Raw genomic sequence first — 12,604 nt, forward strand, 5'->3', positions numbered from 1 at the left:
AATCATCGCATTAAAAGCTTTCAATAGTGGTCGATGCGACTTGTCCCCATAATCCCGGTTAAACATTTTTAACCCGGCAATTGAGGTTTGTGCCTTCGCTTTTTGGGCTTCAAGGTGTGTTTGCCAATTTAATTTTTTGTCGAACCACACCCCAAGATATCGATATTCATTTACCAGTTCTAGTTTAAGATCTCCTAAACACCAATTAAACTTAGATGCTTTTTTCCCAAAGCATAAAATGTTTGTCTTGTCTAGATTTACCTTTTAAAAATAACTTTTTACAATATTCATTAAAAGAGTTTAGTTTCCTTTGAAGACCGATTTCTGTTTGATCCACTATTACTAGATCATCTGCATATAGCAGACACGGCACCTTTTTGCCATCCATCCTTGGGCTGGCGCTTCCCTTCACCTCAAGGCATTTGGGTAAGTCTGATAGGAAGATGGAGAGCCAGTACGCAGCCTTGCCTTAGGCCGTTTCCAATGGGAATTTTCGGTGTTAGTGACCCCTCGGTGCCCCTAATCACTTGGGCCAAGTTTTCCCGGTGTAGTTCTTTTAATACCGTCAGTAAGTCACTTGGGATATTTTTCTTTATTAATATCTCCCAGAGACAGTCCCTATCCACTGAGTCAAATGCGGCGCGGAAGTCCACGAAGCAGCAACAGAGTTTTCCGTTCTGCTCTGTCGACTTCCTTGCCAATGCCCATAGGGAGAAGCAGTGGTCTATCGTTGAATGTCCTGCTCTGAATCCTCCCTGTTCAGTCGGAATTACGGAATTCTCCTCAACCCAGACATTCAGTCTTTTTAAGACTAGTTTAGAAAAGACCTTTTCCCCTATGTCTAAGAGGTTTATCAACCTGTAGTTTTGCGGTTCACCTGGGTTACCCTTTTTATGTATAGGTCTAATTATAGCCCCCTTCCAATTAGTTGGCATTTTTCCCTCGATTAGGATTAGTTGGAAAAGGTGAGAGAAAAACTTTGCCCACCAGTTTGTTTGAAATTTAAGAATTATGGCTGGTAGATTATCGGGTCCTGCAGCTCTGGTTAGGTTCAGTTTCTTAAGTATTTCTGCCACTCGATCTTCTACAAAGTCTAATTTAAATTTATTTGAGATTTCCTGCCAACTTGGTGGCACTCTTGCTCCTGAGACCCGTCTGGCTTCATACAATTCCCTTATGTATTTATCCCAGGCTGCCTCGCTTATGACGCAAATCAAGTCTCCAGCTGGGGGAGAAGAAGCTGCTTTTATCAATTTCCAAAATTGTCTCACGTTCTTATTTTCGATTGATTCTAGCAGCTCTCCCCAGCATTTCTCTTTATACTCCCTTTTTGCGTCAAGGACCATCTTTTTAAACTCTATTTTTAGAGAGGATATATATTTTTCCCTTTCTTGGTTAAATTCTTTCTTTTGTTTTCTGGCTACTGCCCTTATCTCCCTTTTTTTTATTTGGCAGTCCATTGAAAACCATTTCAGACGGCTTGCGTGGTTATTTAAGCTTTTACTTTTAGTCTTTTTTAATTCTATCCTTAGACATTGGACTGATTGGGCAATTTTCTTCTCGTACCATTTTAGATTTAGCTTTTCTAAGTTTACTATCTCTGTTTTTTGTTGGAACACTTTTAACTTTTCCACATATTCTTCGGTTACTCTGGTTGTTGCCCTTTTTGGGTACTCCATTTGTTGGTGAATCACCTTTACCCTTGGTTTCACCCTTCCCCATTTTAGTTTTACGGTGAGCAAGTTATGATCACTACCCTCACCGTGAAGAACATTAAAGTCCTGCACTAAGGGGGAATTCCAAGCTGGCATAAGGATATAGTCAATTGGGGAACATTGTAATCCTTTTTTAAATGTCTTCTTTGCCGGACAGTCTGTTTTAAACCTGCCATTTAGACAAAAGAGTCCCTTTTCCCCCAAAAAGTTGACCAATTCCCAATCCAGCTTTGAGGGGTCACATGGTGGAAAATTAGCGTGGCTTATACCATAAGTATCTAATAATTCTGAGTACCAACGGTCGGTCTTCACTGGGTTTAACTTATGGTTAAAATCCCCTAAGATTAATATTATGTCTGAGGAATACCTTTCAAAGATATCCTCTATGTCCTGTTTGAAGTTTCCCATCTCTCTTACATAGTCACCTACATTGTCCCACTGTATATATACATTTATGACAATTAGCTTTTCATAGTACTTATCCTGTGAGAGATGGTTTATCCTACACACCAATAACCATTTACACTTTACTTCTAACAATAACACATTTCTTAAATTTTTTGTTGAAATAAGAGTCATTATTCCCCCCGAGGGGCGGCCAAACCTTTGTCTCGTTGCTGGGCGGTTTAGCTGGTGGTAGCCCTCGAAGATAGGGGTTTCTCCGCATGCCCAAGTCTCTTGTAGGCAGGCAATTGCTTCTTCGTTTACTTCATCCTTTATTTGTTCCCTTTGTAGGACATTGCCTGGCCCGTTTACATTCCACGTTAAGAGACTTAGGGCAGACGGCACCCCCCTCTCCTATTCGATCTCACTTAGTCCCTCAGCTGCCCCACTTCCATCTATATCGCACTCAATTGAATCACCTCCACAACTGCAATAGCTCCAGTTGCCCCACCAATCCTCTTTTGCAGTATTATTTATCACTATCCTTAGTTGGTTACCTGCTTCATCTTTGCCCTGGTGTAATCTCACCTGTCTCTTCCTTAAGCCTGCATGACAAGTTAGGAAGTCCCTTCCTGGAGGTACCTTACCCCTTAGGTCTTTTTCAGTCAACACCTTTACTCCCTCTTTAAGTATCTCACTGGCTCCCCTCAAAATTGCTTTCTTTACCAAGTCTGAATATAACCATACTTTTGTTATATCCCTGCCTGGCATGCTGTTGATGAAACCCACCTGTCTTAGATCTTTTGTATCGATCCCACTCAGGCTTACACATTTAGAGAAGATAGCTAAAAATGTTGATCTATTTAGGGGTTTTATTTTTCTTAACTTCTTACCCCTTTGGCCATCCTCCGCTGATTCTAGGTAAACCCATTTATTGTTCCCCTGATCCTCTCCCATCTCTAGGGGTGCTATGGTTGCCTGTTTTGGACCTTGTTTCCCTGTTGCACCCATTTCTATCTCAGTTGACTGGGATATATTTCCCAGGTTACAATATCTCGGGAGGGTCTGCCTTTTGGCTTTTCGGTGAGGTGGTGATTCTCTGGCTTAAGGGTTTGTTCTTTTGTATTTTCTCTTTTGGGGCCTTACCAGACTGCCTCTTTCTCTGTGTGAATGTGGTCTTCATTACCTCTTCCCTTTCCGAGGGTCTGGTCTGTACAAAGGACCGAGCCATTACATTTAGTGTACCTCCCGTATCCTTTTTCTTGATCTTTCCCTTAGGCGCTACCTGTCTGGCCTGCTTTTTGTCTACCCTACCTTTGGTATGGGCTCTTCCGTTGTCACATCTCCTTCTTACCAACATCGGGCGCCTAGATATATACACATTATCTGGGGGTTCTACTGACTCGCATCTCACGCTTTGTTCAATTACTTGCGGAGTTCCTACTGGTTTTAACAAGGTGGGGATTTGTTCTTTGATTCCAGTCAACTCATACTGTAATTTCTTTAGGTATTGTTTTGGGGCATTTAGAACCCCATTATTCAACAGTGAAACTTCAAGGATCCCTTGCAGAGTTTTTGTAGCATTAGAAGGAGGTTCATCATTGATGTGGTGGGGGCAGCTAGAAGGTCGGGATCCTGTTGGCTGTTTCGCTCGGGGTTTGTTAGGTTTCCATTTTTTCCGGAGATCTGCGTATTTAACCTATCTCCCCTATCTTCACTCGATGGTACTTGGTTGGAGTTTGCCCCCCAAACAAAACTTGTCTCAAGGCTGTCTCTTCTCATATGCTCTTCGTTCTCTGCAGTTTGAAAGGAGAACAGTTTTGGGGATGACGAGAGCCGAGGTAACAACAAATTTTAGTTCTGACTATGAGTTGATAAGTATATTAGCAGGGGGTTCTCCGGCTCGTCTTCCAGCTCATCTTCCAATATTTTCTCTGATGTTTCTCTCCGGTTTTGATCCATTTGAGGCCCAGCATCTACATCTTTGTTTGTTGTCTCGAGGACTTCCTCCTCTTCCGAGTCCACATTGATTGCCGTTGGAATTTATTTATTTTATAAAGGCTTTTATAGCGCGCTCTATTACTAAAAAATAGTAGTCTGGCGCGAATATTTGGGCCTTATAGTGTTTACCTTATAGTATATATAGAATATTTGGGCCTTATAGTGTTTACCTAAAAAGACTTTTACAGGGTTAAGGGACTCGGTAGTCTTCTTTTTAGGAGGGATTAGGATGCGCCCCTTTTTTGCATACAGGGCTTTTTTAGATCCTTTTTTACATTTCCCTTTCTTGCGTCTCCCCACGGAAATATCCTCTTGAGACATCAGACTCTCTTGACTCTCTTCCCTTGATCTGGATCCTTCTAGTATTTCGCTCATCTCCAGGCTGTTCTCTTGCACGTCTTTCCGTGCTTTCTGTCTTAAGTTGGGGGCCATGCCCTTTTATAGGTATATGCCGGGGGGATTATTACCTTATCCCTATTTAACTTCCTTTTCTTCTTACTTTGTAGTGTGGATAAGAATCACCAGATAATATTTGTTTTAACTTGAGGCATACACTCTTTCACACTCCTCCACACTGTAGCTCACTTACCTCTGTTGTGCACTGACCGCCAGCCTGCCTTGCACGGAGTTGGTTTGGTTCTCCCCCTTCTTTGCCTTCTCAGCTGTTTTTTTCCATCTTTTCCCCTAACTGGGGTAACCAGGAGAAAGAAAGGAAACAGATCCAGAGGTTCTTGTTTCAGGTGTGTTTCCCTCTACGCTCCCCCCTCGGACGCAATTAGTATCTGCTCACACCCAGGTTTTTCTCCAGTCCCAACCGGGGACACTTGGGTGCTTTTCCGTGCGTCCCAGGCTTCACCCATACAGTGGGTGCGAGGTTGGGGGTAGTTAATATGGCCTGCCGCTTTACGTTCCTCACTTCTTTACTTTAGTGGCCCGAGCAGGCTACAGGAGAAGTGGCCCTCTGACCTCATAGCACCCCACGACCGTCTAGCATTCCGTGTCCGCACTGCACTCCGCTTTTGGTGCTAGGGGGCTCACTCGCATTCAGTGTCTGATGAGGCCGATGCTTTTATCGCGCCGTTTCCCAGAGTTTTCAGGTGTCCTCCCTGTAATCACTGCGTGAGATTATCGCAGTTACACACCCTCGGTTAGTTTTTTGCTCCTTGGCCGCAGCCGCGGTGTCCCCGGGGTTTACGCGCCGTTTACTTGGCATCTTCTCCGTGTTCGACTCTTCTGTGTTCAACTCGTCGAGCCTTCTCCTCCTCCAGTGACGACGTCGTCAGTGCTCCGTTCTCCGTTAGGCAAGGCGAGGCGTGGCACAACAAGAGGTACACTGCTAAAAATCCTTGGCTTGGTGAGCAAAATAATGATGGAGTAAAAACCCAGTACTGTGACTGCTGGTGAATGTTTTGCCATTGTGCAACATTCCGTCCATCATCTTGTGTTTTTTTTAGGTACATTAAGGGCTGATTACAAAGTCTTTAACTGGACCCAAGTGGGATGGGCGAGCTGCTGTTTTCATGACATTAAGTCAGGCAGTTCCCTGCTGGGCCCCTTGGAATATTGGCGCCCCGGGTCTAGAACCAGCTTGCCCATGCCCAAGGCTGGCCCAGTCCCCACCACACCAGTCTCCCACGCCGAGCCTCTCGCCTCCAAGACTGAGCTGGCAGAAAGGAAGGAAAGGAGCTCGGATAAGCCTTGAGTGATTCCATGAGTGGAAGAGGTGCTAATCTGGAGTTGGAAAAGCCGGTAGATTGGGGACTGGGCTCCTTGCTGTAGCCCAGTCTTCCTATTACCGATTCAATAAACCTGGGGTTACTTGTTGACCAAGGTCTGTCTTTTCTGCCTTAACCCCATAATGTAAATGAACTCTGCATGTACACACATAATTCAAATTGACGACCTGTACGTAACTCACAGTGCACTGCAACATATTTATTACTCACGTTACCTATTTTACTAAGTGCTTGAAATGGAAAAATCGAAGTCTTGTTTTTGAGAAGTGCCGTACTCTCTAATTAATAGTATTACGTCACTCTTGAGAAGTGCAGGTACTCTCACTCTCCAAATAAAATAGTGCCGGTAATCCCAGCCTATTTAAAGCACTGATTTTACAAGTATTGGAAGCGACGACCTTCAGAAAGCATACCTTTCTGCAGTAGGCACGTTAGCTCGCCCAGCTACCTTACAAGCGGAACCACTTGACAGCAGATACAGAACAGAAAGGTTATTTCAATCACATAGCGCTTCCACCTGCATCCTTTATTCTTTCTATGAGCTCCTCATACTGGATGAAATTATTAACCAATACAAAGGTTCCAAATTTGCCTGAGCTGTTTTTGCTGGTAATAAGTTATTTACTTAAGGGCACGGCTTATAAAAAGATAGTACCTCTGAAGTAGGGTAACCAGATCTTGAGAACCAAAAACCGGGACATTTGGGAAAAATAGAAAGACTACAATTTTTCACCCACGGAATGGCGCAGAATGACGGCTTTCCTCAATAACATGATAGGATCACAGAAGATGCATTTAGAAAGTAAATAAAATGTAATTTCTACAACCAAAATCATACGTATTCATTAAATTGCTTACTTATAACGGCTGCTAACTAGCAAAGCTTTAGAACACCCTAAAAAGTGCCTCTCACTGTTTTCAGTCAACCCCCTCTAAAAACAAGGATATGAGCCAAAATTGCCCAAATCTGCCGAGACAGCTTGTGAAAAACCGGGACTGTCCGGGCAAATCCAGGACTTCTGGTCACCCTACTCTGAAATGGTTAGTGATAACAATCCGAGTCAATGAACGGCAGCAGTGTTCATTTACGCCCCATCTCCAGCGACAAGCACAAACTTATTGTGTAACAAGTGAGTGTGAAACTGGGCCCTGAAACTGGGAGCCGCATCACTTAATAGCATAGTTGGGGGTCAATGGCTAAGATCGCTCGACGCTCCCTTTAAATAGAAACGCCACGCCTCTTGAAAAAGATTCTTAGTTTCGCTTTTTCATTTTATGAAATGCCTCCGTGTCGTCGACCCTTACTTCTGACCCTAGTCTGCGATGAATCTCACTCGCGCTGGTCCAATGATCATTCTTTCTTTGTATTATTATTATTATTAACAGTTATTTTGATTTCTCTTGCAGAAGTTCATCACTCGCGCACGCGCAGACAGCCTTCTGTAACGCGCATGCGCGGGCACCATGCTTTCATGTTTGGCTCATGACGTCCAGGAAATGTTTTAGCGCGTACTTTAACTGAGCTGTGCAGGCGGTAGTCCCGTAGCAGCACTGCCGAACTGTGGTAAAGGAACTCTTGGTCTGCGGCACGTCTTCAGGCAGTGTCATGGAGGCTGGAGGCGGAATGACAAAGCAGTTCCCACTACTCTTACCCCAGGATCGAGACAAGCGGGTATATGACGGCTTCATCACAGCGCAGGTATCCAGGCTACGGCACGCTGATTGGATAACAACTTTCTGTGTATTTGCTGTTAAAACAAGCATTTACAATGCATTCGGTTTCGCATTTACGAAAGTTAGATCTATTGGTATTGTAAACGATAATGTTACTTTGTTTTTACTGGAGTGGATGTATGTTTGTAGTGGTTTATTATGAGGTTTGTGAAGTAGTTGTTAGTTGTGGAATTGTGTGGTGTGCAGTGTTTATGTTTTGGGATTATGTGGTATGGTGAATAAGTTGTTTGTTTATGAATTGGTGAATGAATAGCGGACAGAGTAGTAGAAATAGTATGTGGGTGAAAGAGAGAAAGTATTTATTAAAACAATAATAATTAACATATAAATACATTAACACGCACTTCTAGATGTTTAAAGCTACTACTGCTCCATAAGCAAACTGTTCGCTGTTCAGTATCCTGGGATCTGTTCTTAGCCTTGCAAATTAAATACAAGTATCGCAAGTAATTTTCATGAAAGCCATGTACAAGGCCAGCCACATTGTATACACTTTTAAAGTGATATGATCCAATATCAGTTAAATGGTGGTTCTAGGTTGATGTAGGAAGGGTCAGTCGTGGGTGGGGTTCAGAGGGCAGGGGTCATGAGCACAGGGAAGTCTTTGTGTAAACAGACCTATAAGTAACCTTTACAGACCATGAACAAATATAACCCACGGGGCAGGCCTTGGAATTCAAAGGAGCCCCAGCAATTTTGTTGGACTACCCCCGCCCCGATGGGGAGGGGCAAGTATGAGGCTCTGCTGACTAACAAAATTGCCCTCCGCCCGCACTGCTGCTTTTGATACTGGGGGCTAATATTGTAGCATCGTTGCAAAAACGCCACCCAGTAACGAAACTGCCCCCCCTTACAGCCTCCCGGGCAAACGCACAATGCCCCCTACGGTCACTCCGGCCCTGATAACCCACTAATTTGGCTCTATGGATAAAGGCAACCTCCAACTAGTTTACAATGTCATTCTAACTTCAGAATTATGCTATACAGATAACATAAGACAATCATAGCATCTCTGCTTATCCTGTCTCAACAGCTTTTCAAATTACTTTCATACAACAATCTTCCTCTCTCACCTTTGTTAAATTAAGAGGTGGTCTTGGTAACAGAAGCAAAACTCAGTCTTTCTGCATATTACCATCAGGCATGCCAGATCTATTGCCTTGTACATCCTGGAATCTGTCCACTGGGACCATGTGTTATAGTTGGAAAGAGAGTAATGTCCTCATCGGAGATCAGAGCACTTGGGTGCGAGTGTCGTAAACTCTCTTCTTGCTGACTTGCTCCTTCCTGAGCATCACAACATATGAGTGGCATATTCCGAAAATACAGCTTTGGCCTGTGGCATCGCTGGGTGAGGCCTGTGCCCCATCTGTAATCGTCTTGCATGTGGTGGGGCACAGAGAGAGGAAGGAAAGATACAAAAATGATTGTGCTGGTAGGAAGAGAAGTATTATCTTCCTTTACAGAGGCTGAATACATTTTTAACAGTTGCCCCGGTAATCCTTTTCTTGCAGAAACATTGATGAGGCAGAACCTTTGCTCAGACAGCTTTATTGTGGCGTTGTCTTGCATTTTATTACCTTACAAAGGCATCCGGTCCCAAGTGATCCCCATTTTAAAACTGGTGCATCACCACGTGTGCTACCATGAAAGGTGGCCACCCCCATGCGACAGTTAATATAGCGCCAAGCACTAATGCCGCATACAATGCAATTTGAAATGTTCACTCCACACGTGGCAGAACCTCTCTAATGGCCGGCAGGAGTGATGCATTAAGATGGTGCCCACATCACTCCTGCACAGAGATAACCGGCGAGAGATGTAGGGAAGGCAAGAAGAGTCTTCGATTGTTGGTGCCTGTATCCTCAGAGGATGGCATTCACAAAGGGTCAACAGCCTGCGCCCTTTGTAAAGGGTTGGGTTGAGGAGCAGCATGGTTCAAGTGTCAGCGAAACCGCAGCCCCTTCAGCCTCTGACGCTTCGGCGATGTCACACCATTCGGCAGAGACCAAAAGGGGAAACATTAGCTTTGTAAAGCCACTGCCACAGCACACATGCATTTGCATGGGGCCTCCTGGGCACTTTAGGGGGAGAGGAGGTGGGGGGACAACCGGCCCAAAAGACTTGTTAGTTGAGAACTCTTCCATGCTGCGGATAGCTCTTGTATGCTTGGAAACAACGTACTATGGTGGGGAAAAGGGGCTAATCCTCATGGTGCAGCCTCCTGTCATCCTGGGGAGAGAAAATCAGCTTGCGCATCTTGGTACCTGGATCCAGGGATATATGTAGCCACACGTGCTCCCTGGCACTAAGAACCCTAGTATGGCAGCAAAGAGCACAACTGTTCTCTGGCATACATTGGTGTGGAAAAGGGCCTACGCAGCACCTCCTGACCTTTTTCCCCTGGGCAGTGGCTGAGGGAACACTTCAGTACCCCTTAGGTGATTGGAATTTGTATGACCCTGGCTGACATCCCCATAAAGCCTTGCTTCCTGCTCAAAACTGATGCAGCTTCTGATCCATCCATGCTAACCAAAGCCCAAACATTGACCACTGCTGAACACAAACAGTGGCAACCTTCACAAAATGTTACAATTTAACAAATAATGTTTAACATAAGGTAATAAAGTTGTAATTATCGTGTGAAAGCAGGTGGAAATAAAACTAAAAATAATGGCTTATTAAAAAGAAAAAAAAATTGCTATGCTTTATATTAGTAAAAGCAGTGGTGCACAATGTTCAGTAAGTAAAGAAGCCAAACATCTGAAACAAAAGGGTACATTCTCTGCGTCAGGAATGAGGTTGTTGCGTACAAGTTTCACAAATCGCAAAATAAAGGAACATTGCAAGAACAAAAATGGAAGATGCTTCCCAAATAAGCAACCTTTACAAGTTTTAAAATATCTGTACCATGTTGTAGTTAAAGTGTGCCAACCGCAAAGTGGGCGCATATTGTTGTAAAAGTTAAAGCGCGGTGTCTATAAACCGTGCGCCGTGCTGAGCTATGAAAATAATGCACTCTGCAACAAAAACAAACAAAAAAGGCAGTGCATATTGTAGTTAAAGAGAGGCGCCCAGAAAGCATGCGCATTTTGGAGTTAAAGTAAAAACGAAGTGTTCATAAAGCGCACAAATGGAAAAACAATCCAGAGAAAGGATACCCGTAATAGGCCAATTCTCCAGGGGAGTAGTAAGACCGGAGTAGGTTGGCCAGATAAAGACAATAAACAAAAGGAAAGCAAGCTTTTCGGGACAACACCCACATAAACAAATCTGCAGCGAGGGGTGGAATGAAACCCCACAGACTGAACACACCATGTCTCAAACAAGACACTGCATGTGCTGCCTAAGCGAGACCTAAAAATGTGCTTCAGATCCACATTGAATCAATATGCATTTTGCGCGTGCGCAAACTAATTGTACAACTTACAACTGTTAGTGGTGGTGAAAATGTGTATAGGCAGGAGTGGTGGGAGAGCCAACAAGTTAACAGTGAGAGCCATGCCAAGGTCTGGCTTGGCTTTAAGAGCCCAGGCACAAGTCTAGCTGAGAAAGTATTTGGAATATAAATCATGCAGCAAACAGCATCGTAAAATATTGTATAGTGTTTTTGGAATGTAAAAAGAGTTTAACAGGCGAAATATTTTCACCTCAGTACATAAGGTCAAATAACTACATTTGGAGGATTTTCTTAAAAATTATAGTTTTTAATCTTGCACATTGCACCATAGGACTGTACACCTCAGAACAATCGCAAGCACCTACATGTTTTATGTTAAATGTTTAAAAGACAGAGGAGCAAGGAAGCACAGGCAGATATGGACAATTGGAAAACCCTATAGATATCCTCAGCCAAAACTCACCGACGGGGGCCCCTACGAGAACAAACGCGAAGAGTCTATACATGTTAAATGTCATTTGTTGTAAATGTGAAAATACCAATAAAAAGTATATATAGAAACATCCCCACGGCCGCTTTGACAACAATTCCATTAGTAAACGAAGGCAAGTCAGTCGATCAATCGGGATTTATAGAGCACGGCTAATCACCCAGTAGGGTATCCAGGCACTTGCAGGCCCGTTGGCTTGTTGGAACACCCAGGCCTTGAGGGCCGTTTGCAATTCCGGAAGTTGGGAGTTCCGTTTGCAATTCCGGAAGTTCGGAGTTTCGTGGGGAGGCTGTTCTAGGTCTTTGCTGCAATGTGGGCGGATTTCTCCTTCGGGGAATGTGAGCAAGTGAAAGGAAGGCAGAGTGAAATCTTTTTGATGGTTGTTGGAAGTTCAGGTGTAGTTAATGTAGGCTGGTCCTTGGTTCTGTAGAGCCTTGGGTGCGTGAATTAGCATCTTTCTGTACGGGAAGCCAGTGGAGTTGCCTGAGATGGGGGTGATGTGGGTTCGCCAGGGAAGATCGAGGATGAGTCTGGCTGCGAGGTTCTGTATGGTTTGAAGTCTCTCTAGGAGGTGTGCGGTGATTCCTAGGTAGAGAGCGTTGTCATCGTTCAGTCAACTGGTGATGAGGGCCTGTGTCACAGTTGTCTCGTGTGCATTTGTCACCACTTGAAGACCTTACGTAACATTCGCAGAGTGAGGAAGCAGGCGGAGGAGATGGTGTTGAGCTGTGATTTCATGGTGAGCTTGTTGTCAATGATGATTCCAAGGTTCCATGCATGGCCGAAGGAAGTGGGTGCTGGTCCTAGGTCTGATGGCCACCAGGAGTCTTTCCATGTGTTGCTTTTGTTGCTGAAGATCAGTACTTCCGTCTTATCTGTGTTCAGCTGCAGGCAGTTGTTCTCCATCTAGTCGGCGACGTTTATCATGTATCTGTGGAATTTGGTCCTGATTGTGGTGGGGCCGTCTGTGAGTGAGAGGATGACTTGGGTGTCATCTGCATAGGAAATTATGTTGAAACTGTGGGATCTGACGATGTTGGCAGTGGGGTCATACATGCGCTGGAGGTCGTGGGGCTGAGGGTTGAGCCCTGGGGAACCCCGCTGGTTCAGAGGTGAAAGGTGGGAGATGGATCCCCTGGGTTCT

The 12,604-nt window shown here is 44.4% G+C and overlaps 1 protein-coding gene across 2 annotated transcripts in view; it reads left to right on the forward strand.

Moving 5' to 3' along the window:
- Positions 1-7,287: 7,287 nt before the first annotated feature.
- Positions 7,288-12,604, forward strand: part of FANCL (FA complementation group L) — a 370,446-nt gene continuing 365,129 nt past the window's right edge. The window contains exon 1 of one of the 2 annotated variants that reach the window (XM_078649307.1): positions 7,288-7,535. In XM_078649307.1, the coding sequence (XP_078505433.1) occupies positions 7,443-7,535 (93 nt within the window). In that variant the 5' untranslated portion in view covers positions 7,288-7,442. The remainder of the gene's footprint in view (positions 7,536-12,604) is intronic. The other variant, XM_078649308.1, reaches the window with a different exon arrangement.

This window comes from Lissotriton helveticus, chromosome 6, assembly GCF_964261635.1.
Source record: "Lissotriton helveticus chromosome 6, aLisHel1.1, whole genome shotgun sequence".
Classification (NCBI taxonomy): Eukaryota; Metazoa; Chordata; class Amphibia; order Caudata; family Salamandridae; genus Lissotriton; species Lissotriton helveticus.